General features: G+C 41.5%; 1 protein-coding gene across 2 annotated transcripts; it reads right to left on the bottom strand.

Moving 5' to 3' along the window:
• Positions 1-2,693: 2,693 nt before the first annotated feature.
• LOC128013592 (lanC-like protein 2) lies at positions 2,694-22,987 on the bottom strand. Of its 2 annotated transcripts, none has more exons than XM_052596702.1 (10): positions 22,785-22,984; positions 21,486-21,818; positions 17,977-18,094; positions 17,463-17,670; positions 16,460-16,607; positions 12,128-12,274; positions 10,508-10,690; positions 7,702-7,878; positions 5,858-5,930; positions 2,694-3,995 (listed from the first exon to the last, which is right to left on the bottom strand). In XM_052596702.1, exons 2-10 carry the CDS (start codon positions 21,651-21,653, stop codon positions 3,919-3,921), a joined length of 1,299 nt encoding a protein of 432 aa, XP_052452662.1. In that variant the 5' UTR covers positions 21,654-21,818; positions 22,785-22,984; the 3' UTR covers positions 2,694-3,918. The 2 variants fall into 2 exon arrangements, with proteins under 2 accessions (XP_052452662.1, XP_052452663.1); XM_052596703.1 differs by lacking the exon at positions 2,694-3,995 and adding an exon at positions 5,459-5,730 and having other exon boundaries at positions 22,785-22,987.
• Positions 22,988-24,568: the final 1,581 nt, after the last annotated feature.

Genomic DNA, 24,568 nt, shown 5'->3' with positions numbered 1-24,568 from the left:
ATTTAGCATAACATCAGATGAATAGCTTTTAGGTTAATTAGACCCATCTTTTCTTGGTTGCTTAAATCAAACTCAAGTCTTGTAAAAGAGTCCTGCAGCAGATGATTCATCTCGAAGTCTTGTAACGGTAGCTGGCCCAAAGAAACTTAAATCAAATGTTTAATTTAACTATACACAGTTCGGGCGCCAGACAAGCTTAATCTTGTCAAAATACAAATGCTTTTTACCACGGAATGTCTCTATTAGCCACCGATTACAAACATAAATCAGAGTCTCACACAAAGAAAGTTTAACCTTCACAGTTATATATTTTCTCCAAACTAACAAGGAAACAAAAAACAAAGAAATAATTCATAAGTTCATTGTCCGGTTATATAGGAATATTTTAGGAAAACAATAAAAAAAAAAAGCAAAAAACAAAACACCAACAAAGGAGATGAAAATAAACAGGGAAAAAAAAAATATTATGTACCCTTAGTTTCCCACATTATTGCCTCAACAGGAGGTACTGGAAACAGAAAGGATGAAAAAGTATCAAGAGATCACCTTAGTAATTAAAAAGCAAACAAACAAACAAACCAAACAAAAAAAGTCATTGCCTTGCTGCGCTGTGATGAATGGGCGTGCTTGAATGTTCAGGTATGTTTGCGTGTTCGTGTAGTGTGTGTGTTTGTGAGGAGAGCTGAGCTCCGGCCGATAATGGCAGGGAGTCTGTTTGTCCGTTGGAGTCTTTTAAACAAAGGAAGTTTAAACAGGAGTTCGTTCACCTGAGCAGATCACTCGCTCTCGTCAGCCCCAAAGACTACGTCATCCTGCAACCAGCAGCCGAGAGTGCATGCCGCACTACAGAGATCGCCACAGAAACTCGCCTCCGCTTCAGCGACCCAGACTGGCTCAAACAGCAGCGAAGTGTTCAGTCTCACCAACTAGGCGGTTGTCTCAGGTAATCGGTTTTCTCTCCCGCTCTTTCCTTCTCTCACTTCTCTCCTACCCTTGTTTCTCCTATAACTCCTCCTTATATACACCTTTCCAATTTCCAGTTAATTTATATCCCTCCTCCATCCAGCCACACAGCAAAAAAAAACCCTCTTTTTTTTTTTTCGTACTGCCACAGTCTTTTTTACATTTATTTTAAAGCATATGTTGCACACAATCATCTCACCTTGAGATGTAATCACAATTACACTACTGTAATCACAAATTATTTAATGAGGACATAATGGGAGAAAACAACCACAACTGACGAGCTATATTGTCCTGTAGCAGCAAAACCCAACTTCCTTCACTACATTAGTGAGGTTTTTCATCATAGCACCCCTAATACTGAAGAAAGGTCCCCAGCTCAGATTTTTGTTGAGATTTTTTTCTGGCAAAAATATACATTAAAGAAGAAGAAATATTAATTTAAATTAATGCATTTAGCCGATGCTTTTATCCAAAGTGACTCACAGTGCATTCAGGCTATACATTTTTACTTAACATGTGTTCCCAGTAAATCGAACCCACAACCAATGCTCTACCACTTAAGCTAAAGGAACACTATTACTACTAATTATTAATGGCACTCTGGCATGTGTGTTCAATGCAGTTATTCTGAGGAAAACAAGACAGATTTCTAGTTTCAACATTATTTGTTCTTCAGACAGTCCTCTTTAAAAGATACAAAATACCTCAAAAATCTGAAAGGGCATCGAGAGATCCTCAATTCTTCTTGAGTTAGAGGCATGCAAACCTTGAAGAAAGAAAACTTGAAAAGTGCCTTTTCCCATTCTGGAATGGTCAGCACTGGATATAATGAAGAAGGATTGCTGGAGTCAGATTGTGCTCCAGCTCCCGGATCTCTGTGTGATAATAACATCACGCTGCTGCCGTCTTTCTGAAGTCTAGGACATTTTATGGATCAATTTATTTACTCAATAAATATGCCTCCATGACATATTTATAGTTGTTTTGGGTTTTTTTTTCTTCTGAAAATAAAAAATAAAATAAAAAATTAGCCTCAAAAGTTTATGCAATTTGGTTGATTTGAATGACATTAAAAAATTCTGCAAAAAATAAAAATAAATATACATAAATCTTCACATTCACAATGCTTCACAGGATGAGTAGTTCAAGTCACAGTTTTACTTTTAGCTGAGAGCATGGTATTAGATGTTTGAGAACAAGACTAAGATGCTGTGGAAGATCTTCAGTTTTAGCAGCGCAGGGAACATTAATACAATGACTTTATTCTCCAGTTTATGATCTTCTGCTTCTCAGCTCTTCTTCACAGTCAAAGAACCAGCTCATACCTGCTTTACTGACACCTTCTGGACTACTGGAATCAATAATATAAGGTTTGGTTTAACTATTTCAGTTTCTTCTTTCAGTTAATATCTTTCTTTTTCACGTGTATGTCACTGCTATCATATACTGAACCGATTCTGTGTCCTCTTCTGAGATCTCTCTTTAATACCAACAGAGCTTCAAATATCATACACCATTAATGTAACTTCACAAAAACAGCAACACACACTATAATATATATCGTTTATATATATATATATCCACACATATATACATATCATGAGGCTAAAGCGGTCTGTCACTACACATTAAACAGCACAAAGCTCTTATCGTCTGTATTTCTCAATAAATCGTAGAGAATCTGAAAGCTGATTAAATGATGATCAGTGGACGGCAGGCGCTGGGAATAATGTTTGGTGTTTATTTCAGCACAGACCTTACAGCCCCTGGCAGATCTTGGGATAGGAGAATCAATATCGATTTATCAAAATGAAGATAGATTGAAATCAATGCTACAGGTTGAGAAGGATCCAGGTGTGAGAAGACTGCTGCATCAGCTGAAGGACAGTACAGACTTCAGTCCAGAAGAAGACCAACTTGCTGACATTCATCAAGACATTTACCAGCGAGACACGCACAAACACACACACACACACACACACACACACTCAGAGACACGCACACACACACACACACACACACACACACACTCTCACACACACACACACACACACACACACACACTCAGAGACACACACACACACACACACTCAGAGACACACACACACACACACACACTCAGAGACACGCACACACACACACACACACACACTCTCACACACACACACACACTCAGAGACACGCACACACACACACACACACTCAGAGACACACACACACACACTCTCACACACACACACACTCAGAGACACACACACACACACACACACTCAGAGACACACACACACACACACACACACACACACACACACTCAGAGACACACACACACACACACACACACACACTCAGAGACACGCACACACACACACACACACACTCTCACACACACACACACACACTCAGAGACACACACACACACACACACTCAGAGACACACACACACACACACACTCTCACACACACACACACACTCAGAGACACACACACACACACACACTCAGAGACACACACACACACACACACACTCAGACACACACACACACACAGACAGCGCAGACTGGACAACAACACTGTGTTAGCTGCTGGATTCTGACATGAGCACGTGTTGATCCTCACGCTCAGAGAAAGAGAAAGACACAGACGTGTTCACACAGGACCAGCACTGCAGTGTGTGACACACATCACAGAGGTAACACACATGCAGCTGTGAGATATACAGATACTAACTAAAACAAAACCATATATTAGCATTAGATACTGTCCAAACAACAGCAGCACACTGATAAAGACGAGCCACGAGGAGTGAACTCAAGGCGGCGTTGTTGGTAATTACATCCAAGATGAGGAGGAAATCGTTTTCTTCACTTTAAAGGGTCCGTCCAGATCTAACTGCTGTGAAAGCAGCTGACGCTCCTCATGAAGGAGTAACAGTCTGTGCCTCCTACAACAGGTCAAAGTTCAAAAGCAGGGAATCGAGAGCCGTCAGGCTGGAGGACATCTGAGAGATAATGGATGGCTCCTGCCATACCTACAGCAACGACACAACAACAGTGTGTGAGGATCGAGATTCACCATATCAGCACACTATCAGATTAACCTCTTTTAGACAAAACTGAACATCAGCTGTGAATGTGTTCATCCTCAGTTCATCAGAGATCAGGAGGAGTGTGTGTCTTCATCAGACCTGGAGAAATGTGTCACTGCATCAGTGTCTCATCAATGGATGCTCTGCAGTGAATGGGTGCCGTCAGAATGAGAGTCTGATAAAAACATCCCAATAATCCACAGCACTCCAGTCCATCAGTGAACATCTGGAGAAGACAAAACCTGAAACCCATCCAGCATTAAGATGATTTTAACTCAAACACATAGAGTCTATAATCCAGAATAACACTTCCTCCAGTGAAGAAGTGCATCTGCTTTTGTCTCTCACAGATTAGTTTAGATCTGTTTAAACGCTGCTTGATCTGTGCAGATTTCTCTCCTGATTCAGACCAGAACACTGTTTCACTGGAGGAAGTGTTATTCTGGATTATTTGAGTTAAAATCATCTTAATGCTGGATGTGTTTCAGGTTTTGTCTTCTCCAGATGTTCACTGATGGACTGGAGTGCTGTGGATTATTGGGATGTTTTTATCAGACTCTCATTCTGACGGCACCCATTCACTGCAGAGCATCCATTGATGAGACACTGATGCAAAAGCTCTGTGTGATGCTGTGGGGGGTGCAGGACCCTCTCTGACCACTGACTACAGACTCGAGCGGCCAATCAGAGTGAGACTTTCAATGAGAACCTGAGTAAAGGAAGCAGGTTGCCATGACAACAGCAAGGTAAAGCAGCAGATAAATCACTACAGACGCCAAGTGTGTGTGTGTGTGCGCGAGTGTGTGTGTGTGTGTGTGTGTGTGCGCGAGTGTGTGTGTGTGTGTGTGTGTGTGTGGAGAGCCTCGGGATTCAGATGATTCGACAGAGGAGTTGTGAAAACAAATAGATTTTGGCTTTCTGCGATTATATTTCTGGTCTTTTTGTGTAAAGAAGACGACAGAGGAATATGAGGAGGGAGAGGACTCAGGGAATGTTGCGAGCCGGATTACACCACAGCACAATACATCGAAGCACATGTGCTGAATATTTTTGGCCTTTGGATGTTTACTAAAGAACACCGTTCTGAGCCGTTGATGAAGGAAATGTTGCAAATCAGATTCAAACCCACACTGCTCACATGAGAACCACAGCTCAATACTGCTGCGTATATTAACATACAGCTTAAATAGATCTGTTATCAATAAAGCTCTTGGTTTAAGAAGTTCCAGCGGCAAGCTGCAAAGAAAATTATAATCTTACTACAGAAATAATGAAAACTCAGATTTTTGTTTATTATTATTTTATACACACACACACACACACACACACACACACACATATAAATATTTTTAGAAATTAATATTTATTTTAAGCATTTCAGCAAAGATGCATTAAATTGATCAAAAGTGTAAATTTATTATGTGACAAAAGATTTGTCAGACTTGCATACATTCACATAAAAAACACCTATTTCAAATTCTAATAATATTTCACAATATTACAGTTTTTACTATATTTTGATCAAAATAAATGCAGCCTTGGTGAGCATTTACATAAATTTATATAAAATATATACAGTACATAATTGCACAATACAAACAGTTTTAAATAAGCTACACTTGAACGTGATGTGTGTCTCTGATTTCCCCCAGAGATGAACATGAGCTCCAGTACAGCTCTGTAACAGCACACATGATTATTTCATTCATTTAACGAGTAAAGTTAAAATGTAATATTACATTTAATCCATGACTTTTTGAGAATAGTGAAGAGTGTTTTATCGATGAAGATGATGATCAGTTTACCTTCGAAGAGGGAATACGGCCGGTCAGGAATGCGGCAGCCGTGAGTCCCGTAGTCTAGACACCATTCAGCAAACTAGAACCAAACACAGAACACGTATGAGAAGTCTGTCCCTGGATCAGAGCTGAACCGAGCCGCTTCTCCAGCAGACATGATGAACACCACTGAATCTACTGTACATATACTGTAGATCTACTGTACATCTATATCGACTGTACATCTACTGTACGTCTACTAAATCTACTGTATGTCTATTACATCTACTGTACATCTACTGTCTACAAGGCTGTGTTGCTTGTGTACTGGAGCAGCGAGAGAGTGTGTGTGTGTGTTATGGATGGGTACCAAAACCGGTATTAAAATGGCCCCGGGGCTAAATTATGAAAGACCGTAGTATCAGTAAGATCTGACGGTATCGGTTCTGCTTTCGGGACTGGAGGGGGAAAAATTAATGTACTATGTATTTTTGCTTAATAATGTTATCGTGCACATTTTATCTCACCAAACATTTCTAATGTGCGATCATATTAAGACGTTTGTCTGTGAGATCTTTGAGATCTCTAATGCACGCCGCGGAGGCTGTCTGTCAGGCCGGCGACACACTGGATGCGTAGCGCAAGCGTCTCAGCTGCGTGGCATGTCTGTTTTTAATTCGGCTCCCATGTTAACAGGTTAGAGCTTGCAGACTGCCTGCGTGAGACGCACATCTCAGGCACGGCTCGAGCCGTGCGGAAAATGCGTGCATTCTAGAAATAGAACCGACGCCTATTTTTCACGCAACACGCATCAGCAACACACTGGCTGCGTGGCGTCTCAGCTGCGTGTCAGGAGCGTGGCGGCTGCCTTCATTTTCTGTGTCTTTACACATCAGAACCGTGCCTGATGCGGCGCTGGCGCGCTGCTGTGGGTGACATAGAGGGAGGCCAGACAGCTCTTGTGTTCATGACAACAATATCAACTTTTGTTTACACACCTACACCTACGCCTACTGATAAAGGACACTGTCAAGAGTATTGACGGTAAAATAGACTATGTTTGACAGGTGAAATATTTGAAAATCAATAATTATTTAATTATTTTTTAAATTACATTTATATCTGAATTTATGTCAACCTAGACTTTCAAATATCAAAATGTCATGAATTAATATGTATTTGTGTACAAAATGACATATAAACATATTTTCCTATCATATTTTGCCTGGAAACGCTTCCAACACGGGCGCATGTCGGGTGAAAAATTCTAGCATGCACACGTTTTCCGCGCGGCTCGAGCCGTGCCTAAGACCTGCATCTCACACAGGCCGTCTGCAAGCGCTAACCTGTTAACATGGGAGCCGAATTAACAACAGACACGCCACGCAGCTGAGACGCTTGCGCTACGCATCCAGTGTGTCGCCAGCCTCAATCACACACACACATATCACGTCTTTTGCGCGCTCAAGTTCGTTATTTCAAATGTAGGCGCTCATAATGGAAACGACTCGGTGCGACGCGCCTGCTGTGTGACACGCTCGTTTTTTACCAGGCGCGTCCACACCGCATCGAGTTAAAAACCTCTCAACTTTTCTGAATGCCGCAAGCGCACCGCAGGTCATGTACAACACAAAGTAACACAACACAAAGTACCGATAAGAATACAGTTAAAGTACCGGACCATTAAGCAGTATCGGTAAGAGTAGTAATACCGTTAAAATCTTAATGATACCCATCCCTAGTGTGTGTGTGTGTGTGTGTGTGTGTGTGTGTGTGTGTGTGTGTGTAAGAGAGTGTGTGTGTGTGTGTGTGTGTGTGTAAGAGAGAGAGAGTGTGTGTGTGTGTGTGTGTGTGTGTGTGTGCTGCTGTACCTTGCAGGCCCGGTACAGGTACTTCTTGTCCTGTGTGGCGTGGTAGAGCGAGAGGAAGGCGTATCCGTTCCCCGCAGTGCCGTGACAGAGTCCATAACCCTTCCTCAGTAAACCTCTCTGCCAAATAACCTCTCCACACTCAGCTGCGTCTCGCAGGTACTTCTCCTCCCTGAAGACCTGCAGCACACACACACACACACACACACACACATATTTGATCTCCCCTGAGAACCAGCGAATGATCATCTCAATATAATAATACCAGCATTACAGTCACATGCAGGAACTGCAGACTGTGTATATTCAGAATCAGAATCAGAATGAGCTTTATTGCCAGGTGTCTACACATACGAGGAATTTGTTTTCGTGACAGAAGCTCCGCAGTACAACAGAATGACAGCGACAGAACAAAAAACACATAATAAAAGAATAAAAAATACAAATGAATAGGTTAGGAATGACAATAAACAAATTGACAGTTGTATCAGGCAGGTATATTACAATGAGCAGTTATGTATGTACAGGTATATTTTGTGCAAAAATGTATACAAAGTATGTACACTAAGTGTGTGTGTGTTAGATAAATAAGTGTATGTGTATATAAATATAAAGTGTAGTGTGTTCGCAGTTATTATCAGCTGTTCATAAGATGGATTGCCTGAGGGAAGAAACTGGTCCTGTGTCTGGTCGTTCTAGTGCTCAGTGCTCTGTAGCGTCGACCAGATGGACACAGTTCAAAGAGGGAGTGTGCTGGATGTGAGGGGTCCAGAGTGATTTTGACAGCCCTTTGCTCACTCTGGATAAGTAGAGTTCTTGAATAGAAGGGAGGGTTGTACCGATGATTCGCTCAGCAGTCCGGACTACTCTCTGTAGTCTTCTGAGGTCAGATTTAGAAGCTGAGCTGAACCAGACAGTTACTGAAGTGCAGAGGATGGATTCAATGATGGTGGAGTAGAACTGTTTCAGCAGCTCCTGTGGCAGGTTAAACTTCCTCAGCTGGCGAAGGAAGTACAACCTCTGCTGGGCCTTTTTCACAATGGAGTCAATGTGAATGTCCCACTTCAGTTCCTGAGAGATGGTGGTGCCCAGGAACCTGAATGACTCCACTGCAGTCACAGTGCTGTTCATGATGGTGAGTGGGGGGAGTGCAGGGGGGTCTCTCCTGAAGTCCACGATCATCTCCACTGTTTTGAGCGTGTTCAGCTCCAGGTTGTTGAGAGTGCACCAGACAGCCAGCTCTTTTACCTCCTGTCTGTAAGCAGACTCGTCACCGTCCTGAATGAGGCCGATGAGTGTGGTGTCGTCTGCAAACTTCAGGAGCTTGACAGAGGGGTCCTTAGATGTGCAATCATTAGTGTACAGGGAGAAGAGCAGTGGGGAGAGGACACAGCCCTGGGGAGCTCCGGTGGTGATTGTACGGGTGCTGGATGTGTATTTTCCCAGCCTCACTAGCTGCTGCCTGTCTGTCAGGAAGCTGTTGATCCACTGACAGACGGAGGTGGGCACGGAGAGCTGATTTAGTTTGGGCAGGAGGAGGTTTGGGATGATCGTGTTGAAGGCCGAGCTGAAGTCCACAAACAGGATCCTCACATAAGTCCCCGGTCTGTCTAGGTGTTGCAGAACATAATGCAGTCCGATGTTTACTACATCGTCCACAGACCTGTTTGCTCTGTAGGCAAACTGAAGAGGATCCAGCAAGGGCCCAGTGATGTCCTTCAGGTGGGCCAGCACCAGTTTCTCAAATGACTTCATGACTACAGATGTTAGAGCCACAGGCCTGTAGTCATTTAGTCCTGTAATTTTGGGTTTCTTAGGGATGGGGATGATGGTGGAACGTTTGAAGCATGAAGGGACTTCACACAGCTCCAGCGATCGGTTGAAGATCTGTGTGAAGATGGGGGCCAGATGGTCAGCAAAGGATTTCAGACAGGCTGGTGTAACACAATCTGGGCTGCTTCCGGAAGACCTGCCGCACAATTTACCATCATAACACTAGTGTGTGTGTGTGTGTGTGTGTGGAAGCAGGTCCTGCCGTCTGTCTTCATTTGTCAGAGCTCTGGTGTAAAAGTTGCTCGAAGAAAAATTCACTTTCCAAATATAACACATTCTCAATTTCCCTTGCAGTCCTCAGGCGACCCACCAGACAGAGACAGAGACACCGAAGAACACAGAACAAGAGAGAGAGAGAAAAAGAGAGAGAGAGAAAAAGAGAGAGAGAGAGAGAGAGAGAGAGAGAGAGAGAGAGACAGAGAGAGACAGAGAGAGAAATACTCTACATTGACTCTACATTGATGGAGGGAGAAAACAAACTCATTAAAAGTCCACAGACTAATTAACATCTTTCTTTTATTCTATCTGACAACACATTTGAATATTTGACCAAAAACCACTCAAATGTGTAACACTTTTCAAATACCACTATGATGCCCGATATAGACAGAAATAAGGCTGTGATGAACAGAAGTGTGACTCTGTGAGTGAGCACTAGATGGCAGTGTGGGCTGCTGTGTGAAGAAATAAACACAGAACACACATGACCTTGAGAACGAACAGCACACAGACACACACACACATCTGAATCCCAGTTCACTGCAGAGACAGATATCTGCCTCCACACGGAGAGAATCAGCTGCTCCTGCAATATCATGAAGGAACATCACAGGAGGAAAAACAGCCCATGTGTAGAAGTGCAGCTTCAGCTCTAACTCTTGCATGTGTACTGAGATTATGATTGTGTGTGTGTGTGTGAGTGTCTGTGTGTGTGAGAGAGAGAGAGAGTGTGTGTGTGTGTGTGTGTGTGACTCACTCTATGAGCCATGATGAGCATATGTATCACTCCAGGAGCTCCGTGGCACCAGTGCACCAGTCTGTCCGTCTCGTTGCTGAGGGATGATGGGTAATTGCCCGAGCGGAACTTCTTGTGCCGCACGTAATCCACACTGGGCCGCAGCAGCTCATTCAGAGTCTCCTCACTGACTTTAGCACTCGGCTGTGAAGACAGACAAACTTAGACTGACTTTTTAGCTTACAGTGTACAAAGAAAACATTTTCTCTTTTTTTGGTCTAGATTGAAGAATCTAATACAAATACACATGAAGAGTTTAATACTCTTATTTCATGAATCTCTCAATTAAAATTCGTTTTGGTGTTTTAGGGTGACATGAAGTCTTTAATAATATATTTTGTATATTTTATAATTCAAATAAAACAGAGGTCTGTGCTGGACTGTGATGTGATGCTGGCCACCGGACCACGCCCCTCTGCGTCGCCATGACGCACGCTCCTGTTGCCCTGCCAACCGCCAGAGCGCCACAGCCAATCAGCTTGCTGCATCTCTCCGCTCCTCCACCAGCAGCTGCAGACGGAGCTCTCCAACAGACTTTAACTCAAGATTGAGTGCTTACAGTTTTGCAGTATTATTATTATTATGTTCCTGTTTAACACTGAAGCTGCTTCGACACGATCTGTACTGTTGAAAGCACTCCGTTTTTTTGGTTTGTTTGTATATTACGAGTAGCATACGCAATTGAATTCAACAGGCAAACCCCAGACAGCCTGGAGACTGAGAAGAGAAGAGAGCCTTCCTCCTGAAGAACATCTCAGTCCCCTGGGGTTGACTCTGAACAGCCAGCTGTCATTCAGAAACCACTGCGCTAGGTCTGTTAGCAGAGAACATCATTCACTACTCGTTTTTCACTGCATAGTCTGGAAATGGTCCATAAAGACGTAGCTTACTAACAAGGCTCCAGAGAAAGCCACAAGAGGAAGCGCTAGCATGAGGATTATTAAACACAGGAAGCTGTGAAGTATGCTAATGCTGGCAGACCTGATGTTGCATCCTGGGATCACAGGTATGTAAACACAAAAACCCCAAACGTCTTAATATTCATGCAGCTGCTCTGGAATGACTTTAAAAGGTTGATTTTTCAACACACTCTCACACACACACACACACACACACGCTCACTCTCACACACACTCACACACACTCTCTCACACACACTCACACACACTCTCTCACACACACACACACACACACTCTCTCACACACACACACACACACACACTCACACACACACACACTCACTCTCTCACACTCTCACACACACACACACACACACACACACACACAAACTCTCACACACACACACTCACACACACACTCTCTCTCTCACACACACTTACACACACTCTCTCACACACACTCACACACACACACACACACACTCTCTCACACACACACACACACGCTCACTCTCACACACACTCACACACACTCTCTCACACACACTCACACACACTCTCTCACACACACACACACACACACAAACTCTCACACACACACACTCACACACACACTCTCTCTCTCACACTCACACACACACACGCTCTCTCTCACACACACTCTCACACACAGACGTCTCACCTGCAGGAGTGTGTAGTAAATGCCTGCCAGGCCGTGAGCTGCTCCCACATACTGCTTCTGATGCCACTCGTACAGCAGCGGACAGCGCTCAGACTTCTTCTGCTCTTTAGACAGCTTCTTCCCTGACTCCAGAATAGCTGTCACCACCTTGGGATCAGATAATAGTCTTGTTATGGATCAAAGTGTCCGTCACTTCACAGTAATCAGCCGGTTTATCTGCAGCGGTTCAGCAAGGGTTAAACAACTGATTCAAATAAGCACGGCAGCAACAGCATTCTTCAACTCTCCTTCATGTTCACCACCTTTATTAGAAGCACTGTTCAGTGTACTGTATGTAATGTATATTGAAGTGGAGAGTTCCGGTCCTTGGTTCTGATTGGCTGAGCCACATTCGAAGCTGTTGTTACTCTACAAAGTAACACACACCTTTGTTTACATTTGTGTGTTGTTCAGCAATATCTGAGGGACTACATTGAACTACATTGTTTGGTGGAAGAATACTGTTGTTATTAATATCATTATTTTCTGTGAAGCCTTACTACATATATGAAATAATCAGTGTCTAATATCAATAAGCCACATGAAGCTGTGGTTTACAGTGAATTTATAACAGCTATAACTAACAATGCCACTTAGCTGTTATAAATTCACTGTAAATCTCGGTTACTTGGTGCTTATTGTTTTAATTTACTAAAGTTTACAAAAACTTGAATCAAAGATTCAAATCTAAATCTAAACCGCAAAACCTGACAATTTTTATTTTTTTAAAAATAATCCCAAAAAACAAAGCTACAAAAACCCTAAAAGCAAAAGTTTAAAGGCCTGTTCAGACCAAGAATGATAACTATAAAGATAACAATAAACATATAGTTCTAAAAGCTGTTCACAATATTAAAGTCCACACCACAAAGAAATAAAATCATTAGAATGACTTCCAGAATGATTTATTGTCCAGCTAATGAATGATACAAACCTCAACAATCAGTCAGAATCAGTCAGAATCAGTAAGAATCAGTCAGAATCTGTCAGAATCAGTAAGCATCAGTCAGAATCAGTAAAAATCAGTCAGAATCAATCAGAATCAGTAAAAATCAGTCAGAATCAATCACAATCAGTCAGAATCAGTCAGAATCAGTCAGAATCAGTCAGAATCGGTCAGAATCAGTAAGAATCAGTCAGAATCAGTCAGAATCAATCAGAATCAGTCAGATTCAATCAGAATAAGTAAGAATCAGTCAGAATCAATCAGAATCAGTCAGAATCAATCAGAATCAGACAGAATCAATCAGAATCAGTAAGAATCAATCAGAATCAGTCAGAATCAATCAGAATCAGTCAGATTCAATCAGAATAAGTAAGAATCAATCAGAATCAGTAAGAATCAATCAGAATTAGTAAGAATCAATCAGAATCAGGCAGAATCAGTCAGAATCAATCAGAATCATTCAGAATCAATCAGAATCAGTCAGAATCAATCAGAATCAATCAGAATCAGTAAGAATCAATCAGAATCAGTCAGAATCAGTAAGAATCAATCAGAATCAGTCAGAATCAATCAGAATCAGTAAGAATCAGTCAGATTCAATCAGAATAAGTAAGAATCAGTCAGAATCAATCAGAATCAGTCAGAATGAATCAGAATCAGTCAGAATGAATCAGAATCAGTAAGAATCAGTCAGAATCAGTCAGAATCAATCAGAATCAGTCAGAATCAATCAGAATCAATCAGAATCAGTAAGAATCAATCAGAATCAGTAAGAATCAGTCAGAATCAGTCAGAATCAGTAAGAATCAGTCAGAATCAGTCAGAATCAATCAGAATCAGTAAGAATCAGTCAGATTCAATCAGAATAAGTAAGAATCAGTCAGAATCAATCAGAATCAGTCAGAATCAGTCAGAATGAATCAGAATCAGTCAGAATGAATCAGAATCAGTAAGAATCAGTCAGAATGAATCAGAATCAGTCAGAATCAATCAGAATCGGTCAGAATCAGTCAGAATGAATCAGAATCAGTCAGAATGAATCAGAATCAGTAAGAATCAGTCAGAATCAGTCAGAATCAGTACTGCTGTATAACGAGCAGCAGATGAGCTAGTGCTGAGCACAGACAGATGATATCGTCCACTGGGGTGCACACTAGTATCCTTATCTTTATAGTAATCACTCTTGGATTATATAAAAAACCCAACATAATGAAATAAAACCCTAAACTGAAAACTGAACAAAAGTAAACCCAAAGTGAAACTGAACCCCAATGAGAAAGGCAACACAACAATTAACTGAAAAACCAACAAAAATTAACACATGCATCAAAAAACACAAAAAAACAAAAGCTAACAATAAATCAAACTCAACCAAAGCTGAAACACATCCAGCATTAAGATGATTTTAACTCAAACACATAGAGTCTATAATCATAATAACACTTCCTCCAGTGAAGACGTGCATCTGCTGTTGTCTCTCACAGATTAGTTTAGATCTGTTTAAACGCTGCTTGATCTGTGCAGATCTCTCTCCTGATTCAGACCAGAAGACTTCTTCACTGGAGGAAGTGTTATTATGATTATAGACTCTATCTGTTGAGTTAAAATCATCTTAATGCTGGATGTGTTTCATCTTTTGTCTTCTCCAGATGTTCAATGATGGACTGGAGTGCTGTGGATTATTGGGATGTTTTTATCAGACTCTCATTCTGACGGCACCCATTCACTGCAGAGCATCCACTGATGAGACACTGATGCAGTGACACATTTCTCCTTTAACAGCCCTCCACTGTCTGTACAAGTCACATAATAAACCTTTCATCTCAACCACCTCAAAGCTAGAGTTATATTTTTACCAAAACACTCAGAAATAGTCAGTGACTGACTCAAAAAAGCAAATACTCCTACTGAAGTAAATGAAGAATAGTGTCTTCAGATCAGGGCTGTCAAAGAGAGGACAAGCTGAAGAGGCATAAACAGCTGTTTCCTGCTGAGATGAAGACTGGATGTCAAACGAGCATCTCAAGCGATCTATTCTCAGACGCAATCAACCGTAAGATCCACTGAAGACAACAAGAAGACTTTTACAGTGTGAGTGTATGTGTGTGTGTGTGTGTGTGTGTGTGTCATCTTGAGTCACAGGTACTACTCACAACATCAAGTTACTGGCCATCTTTGTGTCTAAATATAGAATCAAAAATATGTACAAGGTTTCATAAAATCAAGTTTCGTTAACAAAAGCCAAGACGTTATAAGCCATAAAACACAAGTATGAGCTCTGCTCCTAATTTTTTAAAAATATATATATCCTCTCTGTCTGCTGGGATGACTTCTGCTCTGAAGAGAACTGTGTACTGTATTATTCAGATCCTTTAATAAGCTCTCCTTCATCTCACTGCTCTCGTCTGCCCACACACACTGAGAACTGGACACTGGCCAGAGAATCTAGACTATAGTGAATGACCTACAGTAAAGCAGCCCACGAGAGGATAAACATTCAGAGTGTGGGTCAGAGGATTAATACATGTGCTGCACACACACACACACACACAGACACAGAGACACAGAGACACAGACACACACAAACACACACACACACACACTCTCACACTCTCTCACACACACAGACTCACACACAGACTCACAGACACACACACACAGACACACACACACACACACACTCTCTCACACACACACACACACACACACACTCACACGCACACACACACGTTTGTTTTTGTGTAAAGTGTGTTCATCCCATAGGTGTAATGGTTTTTATTCTGTAGAAACTGTATATTCTGTCACACTTCACCAACCCTACACCTAACCCTAACCCTCACAGGAAACTTTGTGCATTTTTACTTTCTCAAAAAAACTCATTCTGTATGATTTATAAGTGTTTTGAAAAATGGGGACATGGGTTATGTCCTCATAAGTCACCCTCTCCTTGTAATACCTGTGTCATACCCATGTCATCATACAGAGTTGTGTCCTGATATGACACAAAAACATGCCCACAAACACACACACACACACACACACAGAAAAAGAAAATAAAAGAATATCAGATTTGTAATCATGGTAATATTTGGAATAAAACGACACTCTTCGTATGAAACTGATTAACTATATGAAGTGGTGTAAATATGTAAATGTTCTTCCTCCGTGTTTTGAATTAGTGATCGTTCTAAACGCATCTGAACAGACTGAATCACTCAGTGAAACAACACACTAATATAAGCACAGTATTCACCTAATGCAAGCGTCTCTGTAGAGGTGATCTGAATGTTTGCTAAATACTCAACAGTTGGTATATAATGACCGTCCTTCATGTGCATGTCACTGACCGTGGTGATGGTGGCCTGGTCCAGCGCGTGCGGCCCGATCTCTGTGTGAACATACAGCAGGGTGTACAGGTATCCTGCTCGTCCGTACAGGAGCTCGTCCGGAGCGTCGGAGTCTGTGCTGAGCACGGAGCGCTGGAGCTGGAGCAGTCTGAACCACAGACACCAGATCAAACACCAGCATCTCTACACTACTGCTGCTGCATCGGAGCTCAAACTACACACTTACACATCTGCTACACACAGCACATTACAGGTTAGGGATTTATTGACAGAAAACTTAAAAAAGGAGAATATGTATTCATTGTATTTAATATTTTGTTTGTTTTCAAACTGCATTCATTTAACTGTTTTTCAAAAGTGTCATATGTACTGGTCAGATGATTTATTTATATAATAATGTAATCCTGATTAAATAAACATGTATGAATTTATTTAAAAATATATATAACTGGACCCCAAATAGCATGGTAGTATTTACATCTGCATTACATCAAGCACCCTACTCTCTGGTTTACTCTATTCTAGACAATAATACACACAAATCAGTTTAATATAATTGAACATCACGTAGCATTTCTCCTTCTGTTTTCCTTTTTCTTTTCATCTTAATCTTGTGTTTGAACAGCACAATGAATCGAGAGTAATGCAGGATATAATCAGTTCAGAAACGAAGCAAGGGACTGTCTTCATAAATGAGTCACTGAATTATTCACTCGCTTGATTTACTGATTACTGATTGATTCAGTAACGAATCACAGCTGTGTTTTGATCAGAGACACTCAACAGTTCTGCTGTGGCCTCGTTTAGTGAACGGTTGTATAAATCAGTATCACATTATCAGTGCTGCAGATCTTGGTTAAAGCAGCACTCTTGCTTTCCAAACACTTGTGCACTACTTGTTTGGCAAAACCACAGCAAGCTTCGCCAAACACACTCGCAGAGAGCAGACAGTGGAAGCAACCAGAGATTACAGAGGCACAGAGAGAGTCAGAAACACTCTTACTTGGTGAGGCAGTCCTGGGACTCGCTCTGGTTCTTTAAGAGATGATGAAGCACTGCTCCTACAGCGAGCGGCCCGGCGTCTCCACACAGGAAGGACACGCGCCGGCCGTTCAGGTTCCTCAGCGCACGTTTGATGTAATCCAGAGCGCGCTGCAGGTGCGAGGCGTCCTGTGTCCCTCGATACAGCTGCAGGTACAGCAGGGCGATGCCTGGCGATGACATCACCTCTCAGAGCACTGAACCACTGCAGCACATTCAAAACATGCAACTAACTCAACTTCACTATTACACTTATTACATATTAGATAAGTTAACGTGTGTGTGTGTGTGTGTGTGTGTGTGTGTGTGTGTGTGTGTGTGTGTGTGTGTGGGTGTGTGTGTGTGTGTGTGTGTGTGTGTGTGTGTGTGTGTTAGTGCCGTCAAATGATTAATCTCGATTAACGGATTTATATTCTGTTCTGCAAAAGCTGTAAATAAAGTCCACTGATTCATCATATTAAGTGTTTGGTGTTCACCTGTCCAGCCCGTGTAGGTGGAGAAATCATGTGGATCTGCAGTCTTCAGGCCCTCCTCCATCTGTTGGAGAAGATCTTTGATCTTGCTTTGCACCTTCTTCTGAAAGGCATCACTGATCTATTTTCAGGGAACGGGGAAAAGGTAAGCTTCCAAGCTTCATTGGGCAAACCATTGTTTTATTAATGAATTCACACATAGAGACCCTGGCACTGAATAATGTACAGCATTGTATTCAAAACTGTTGAGGACCAAATACAGAGCCCTGTGGAATCTCCATTATAAAATTCAAAATATATGCATATCGTATCAAATCTCGAAACATATTTGATTTAAAAAGATATGTGTATGCATACCCACTGCATCACAGACACACTTTAACCTTTAAAAGTGAACGGTACGTCAGAGACTTCTTCACCCTGCAATGCAACACCTCAGATCAGCTTTGAGGAACTACTCAGAAGACCACTGATAATATTACACAGAATCATATTACAAATATTTGCAAACATTTGACCGTCACAGAGACACTAGCTAATTTTATCCCGAATCAACTGTCGTCTGTGATTTGCTGACAATGGTACACAGGGTAATGTGGCAGCCTGGGATCCTGGAGTTCAGCCTCACACAAAGAGCACATCTGAACACAGAAGAAAAAGAGTTCTTTTCTTTACTGCCACAGGGGAAAATTCATAATGTGTATTGCTATATCTGAAGGTCTGAGTTCAATAGCTTAGGAACCGTGTGCACGGTAGAGTGAAGGTGGATCCAGAGTTATTTCTTTCTCCTGCAGCAGTGAGTCTGTGAGGCGAATCCTAATGAGGAGCAAACCTCACCTATAACAAGCCGCCCTGACAAAGACACTGACATACACAACCTCAACATAAGAATAAGGAGGAACTGTGGGCAAAAGAATCCACTAGAGGCAGATATTTCAAACTAAAGTCTGTATTTTGCCTACACTGCAAAAAGCTGATAATACAATGCTGAAGTCAGATGATAATGCACTTCTCTAACAAGCCTACTGTGATTTATATAAGAACTGTCTGAAAATTAAATCGGGGACATCGTCATTTCACATGTAATGCAAGCAAACATTTGATATAATTTACAAATTATTTAAATCATATATAATTCATGAAAAATAAAATCATAAAAATAAAAACATTTAATAAAAAAATATATATACCAGTGTAATTATAGTTTTCTAAAATTAAAAATAAATGAATTAATCAACATTAATTAATTAATTAAAAAACAGATATAAATAATAAATAAATAAATAAACTATTTCAGTGAGACTGACCTGATACTTTTGTACAAAATATTGGTTTGTAATGTATATTTGCCAGGTCTAAATGATGGAGTAAATGCAGTCAATGTAGGTAAACATGGGAAAAAGTCCAAATTATGTTACTTTCACAGTTTATACTAGATTAGTCCTAAGAATATGTGACGCAGAAGCTGCCAGCGTGATGCTCGGGTGTGCTGGGAGGTTGTCAGGATGTTGCTTTATGGTTGCTGAAGCGTTGTGTGAAGTTTCTAGTTTGTTGCATTGCACCTGTTAAGATGTCCTGGTTCTAATGCAACAAAAACTGGGAAAAGCCAAAAATAATCAATACTCCTGAAAATATAATCAAGAAGACTGCAATGATGAAATTCTAATGCGTTGACTTTTCTGAGCATGGAGCCCTGCTGCTGTCTGAACCGAATCAAATAATGAAGGTGTGTTTCTGCAGAGATCCACAGCACAGGAGTGATTGACAGCTGAGGGGACGGACACAAGACAGCCACTGAACACTGCTGGGAATATAGAGAGAATATCAGCACAAACCTCCCCATCTTTCCTTTACCACGGCATTCAGAGAGCTGTCTGATATCTGAAGGACTCCTCAGAGAATAATTACTAATGCCACAGCACACATTATTAGCTATAATCTACACAAAAATACAGCGGTATATATCAGTCTGATAACATAACACACAGCACAGTCAATGTCCACATAACCATAGCAACCACAGCTTCTGATCAAAATTAGACGATGCACAAAAACATGTGCTGTACGCAGTTCTAGTCAAATCCCTACTGAAGACCGTTTCAGCCACAGAACAGAGCCGATTAAAATACGGTGTTGCTAAGGAGTTGTGGGTGGTTGTCAGGGTTTTGTGAAGGGCTGTCAGGGTGTTGTGGGTGGTTGTCAGGGTGTTTAAGGTGTTGAGGGTGGTTGTTAGGGTGTTTGGGTGTTGTCAGGGTGTTGTGTGTGGTTGTTATAACGGTGTTGTGAAGGGCTGTCAGGGTGTTGTGGGTGGTTGTCAGGGTGGTCAAGGTGTCGTAGGTGGTTGTCAGGGTGTTTGGGTGTTGTGGGTGGTTGTCAGGGTGTTGTGAAGGGTTGTCAGGGTACTGTGGATGGTTGTCAAGGTATTATGGGTGGTTGTCAGGCTGCTGTGGGTGTTGTCAGTGTGTTATGGGTGGTTGTCAGGGTGTTGTAGGTGGTTGTCAGGGTGCTGTGGGTTGTTGTCAGGGTGCTGTGGGTTGTTGTCAGGGTGCTGTGGGTTGTTGTCAGGGTGTTGTGGGTGGTTGTCAGGGTGTTATGGGTGGTTGTCAGGCTGCTGTGGGTGTTGTCAGTGTGTTATGGGTGGTTGTCAGGTTTTTGTGGGTGGTTGTCAGGGTGCTGTGGGTGGTTGTCAGGGTGTTGTGGGTGGTTGTCAGGGTGTTGTGGGTGGTTGTCAGGGTGTTGTGGGTGGTTGTCAGGCTGCTGTGGGTGTTGTCAGTGTGTTATGGGTGGTTGTCAGGGTGTTGTGGGTGGTTGTCAGGGTGCTGTGGGTGGTTGTCAGGGTGTTGTGGGTGGTTGTCAGGGTGCTGTGGGTCTAAAATGTTTGAATGTTTCTGAAAGTGTCTCCTCTGCTCACCAAGACTGCATTTATTTGATCAGAAATACAGTAAAACAGTAATAATTGTCAAATATTATTAGAATTTAAGAGACCTGTTCTTGACTTTTGCAGTCATTGTTGCATTATGTGCCAATGGTGACAGTACAAAAGTAGGAAAAAGCAATAGTCTTTAACAGGCTTTCCTACATTATGGCTCTATATGGTTTATTTTCAGAGGTACTGAGATCTTAATGTGGATCCCAGAGTAAATTGCTGAATTTTAGGACTGTATGTATTTGCATAATGATAAACCATTCGTCTGTTTACTTATTACATGTATTTCACTCAGTTGTACCAAAAAATAAAACATAAGTAAAAAATCCATGACATACAACATTTTGCTTGAAATTAACTGTGATTTTGTTATAAAATGTGTGAAAATGAATGACTGTGTTTTACTGCTCGAATGGCTAGACCTGTATTATCCAAAAATACGAGTTTTTTCACATGTACATTTTGAGAATCAGACATCTGCTAATGTTTCATGAGGCAGCGCATCTGATTATGAACAACACCGTGTTTGTAAACAGAGCAGCTAGCGTTATCGCGTTAAACGCTCAAATAACGCGAGAACACGAACCTTTCCGTCGGCATCACACGGCTCGTTCCCTCCGCTGTGTTCTTCTGGGTCTGAGGACACGCAAAGGCTCTGATCCCAGTCCGGGAACGGGTTGATGAAGCTGCGCTCCTCCATCTCTGCCTCGGAGCCGGTGATTAGCTTCAGCCGCTTCGACACGTTCTCGCCCATCGCGACGGAGGCCCGCCACGGACACACTCCAGCAGAAACGCGTTTCGGTTTCGCCGTCTGGACTGAGCAGGTCCTGATGCTGCAGCTGCTGCTGCTGATGATGATGATGGGTGAAGCTACTGATGAAGGTCAGGAGTCACTCTAACACTATTCAGCGCTCTGTCCCTACAGAAAATGGGTAGAGACCCATTAGGAATAATTCCTATTTTTTTAGGAATAACAAATAAATAATATACTGCATTTATTTGATCAAAAATACAGTAAAATAAAGTGAAATGTTATTCCAATGTAAAACAGCTGTTTTCTGTGTGAATCTCTGTTAAAGTGTTAAACATTTCTTATTATTATCAATGTTGAACATAGTTGTGCTGAACAATATTTCTGTGAAAGACGTATTTAGATTTTGAAGAATACCTGCATGTTTATTGTTATCAGTTTTTGAAGTGTTATTATTTATGCTACATTGTATGTTGTTTAGTTTATGTGTTTGTGCTTTATGATGTTATATTAATCATCACAGCTGCTAAAGAGGCCGGTTTCGAAGGCATAATGTGGCATTTATTTTTAGATAATATTTAACATTTTATTTTATTTTTTGTTTTTTTATTACTTTCCTAATAAAAAAATAAAAAAATAAATGTTGTTTATTAGACAGAAAAGTAGTAAAAAAAAATAGAAGCATATAAACAAAGTGTAATTTATATAGGCCTATATATATATATATATATATATATATATATATATATATATATATATATATATATATATATATATAATTATTTATTTTTTTACTTGCTGCAATAACCACCGAGTGAAACTGTACCCGCACTATTTTAAATACTGTTCTGATGAAGAAAAATTGTATCATAAATATTTTATGCCACATCAAATACTATGAAAGGAAAATGTGTGGATGCAAAGATCTTAGGACACGATGAAAACATGTTTGCATCAACTTCCATGGTCAAATATTGATATGCCGCATTCTCCACTGATTTTACATCCCTGTGTTTCACAGGACAGTTCTGCCAACCTCAGACGAGGATGAGGATGATGATGAAGGTCGTGCAGATTCTAGCGCTGGACGCGACACACAGACAGCATCTCATTCATGAAGAAACGAGCACTTACATGCTTCCAGTCAGGTCCAGTGCAGAATCCCGGAGAATGTGTTCATTCAGAAGCGATGCACGCGACGCGGTCTGATCAGAGAAACCCGGTCCTTTCCCTTCTCACTTCCGGCGAGTGATGAAGATGATGGTGCTGCAGGTCTGCGTCTGTATTGAGCACAAACAGATGGAGATGTGCTCCTCCATCAGGATTATACAGAGAACAGATCCATCATCCCTCAGTCTCGCGCGCGCACACGGTCTCTCATTCAAAACAAGCGCTGCAGTCTGGGGGGGGGGGCAAATCTTCAGCTCCTAGGCATACACCTAAGGGGGGGACCCCTTATTTATTGTATTTATCAAATATAGGCTAAGTGTCGGACCATATTTATTCAACAATTAATTAATTCCGCTCATCATATGATGAATGATAACTCCCCTCTAGGATTGATGATATAACGCGTTCAGACTGTAGTGAGAGAGCAAAAATAAATAAATTAATGCTCCTATTATTTCACAATTTTGGCTTTTTGTCTTAATTCAAAGTTTATATCGCTCTTTGTGTTTGTTTTAATGGAGGCCCATTTGCTTCACGAAAAAAAAGAGAGATCTTAACTCAGGATTGTGAGAAAAAAAAAGTTGAAATCCTTTTATTTTATTCTGTGGCAAAAGAAAAAAAAACAGAACTCAGAATTTAAGAAAAAGACTCTATCTGCTACACATAACTTAATCCTAAAATGCCGTCACACCTGTGACTTGTTAATTCTCCCTCTTTTTAAGATCCCCTCATGTGTGGTCTTGTGCCCCACCGTGGGTGAACATGCTACACTTGTTTGTGACCTACTCCAATCTTGGTGTGTTTTGTCCTGCCTTGTTTTCATAGTCTGTTATGTTTATTAGTCGAGGTGGATCCTTTGATCTCCCAATGTTTGTTTTACTCATTATCCCCATAACAGGTGAAAACAATTGTTCTTAGCTCTGGAACTCGTCAAACGATCAAACCTGGCTTCTTTCCCTCTGCTGGGGCAAGCCTCTTAAAGGGTTAGTTCACCCAGAAATCAAAATTATGTCATTAATAACTCACCCTCATGTTGTTTCAAACCCGTGAGACCTCTGCTCATCTTCTGAACAGAGTTAAAGATATTTTAGATTTAGTCCGAGAGCTCTCAGTCCCTCCATTGAAGCTGTGTGTACGGTCTACTGTCCATGTCCAGAAAGGTAAGGAAAACATCATCAAAGTAGTCCATGTGACATCAGAGGGTCTTTATTCAGCATTGTCTTCTCTTCCATGTCTGTTGTGAGAGAGTTCAAAACAAAGCAGTTTGTGATATCCGGTTCATGAACGAATCATTCGATGTAACCGGATCTTCTTGAACCAGTTCACCAAATCGAACTGAATCGTTTTAAATGGTTCCCATCTCTAATACACATTAATCCTCAAATGACTTAAGATGTGAACTTTTTTAATGTGGCTGACACTCCCTCTGAGTTCAAACAAACCAATATCCCGGAGTAATGCATGTACTCAAACAGTCACTGACTGAACTGCTGGCAGAACACTGGGGCCATCTGCGACTGCAACGAAGCTGCTTCGTGCGCCAGGTTTGGGGAGGGGCTGGATGATGAGGTCCAAGACGAAATTGTTACTTCCTAGTGAAACTGACACTGCGCGTAGAGGGGTGTCTTCAGCGGTGGACTACACGACCCTCCTGGACATTGGGTGAGCAAGCTTCCAATTCTGCCCTTACCCCGTCACCTTCTGTAGTCGACCCGGAGCCCATGCAGATGGGACGCCTTCATCTCACA

Source organism: Carassius gibelio, chromosome B24 (genome assembly GCF_023724105.1).
Source record: "Carassius gibelio isolate Cgi1373 ecotype wild population from Czech Republic chromosome B24, carGib1.2-hapl.c, whole genome shotgun sequence".
NCBI classification, from domain to species: Eukaryota; Metazoa; Chordata; class Actinopteri; order Cypriniformes; family Cyprinidae; genus Carassius; species Carassius gibelio.
Note: the sequence above shows the minus strand (reverse complement) of the source record. Positions and strands in the feature narration are given on the sequence as shown.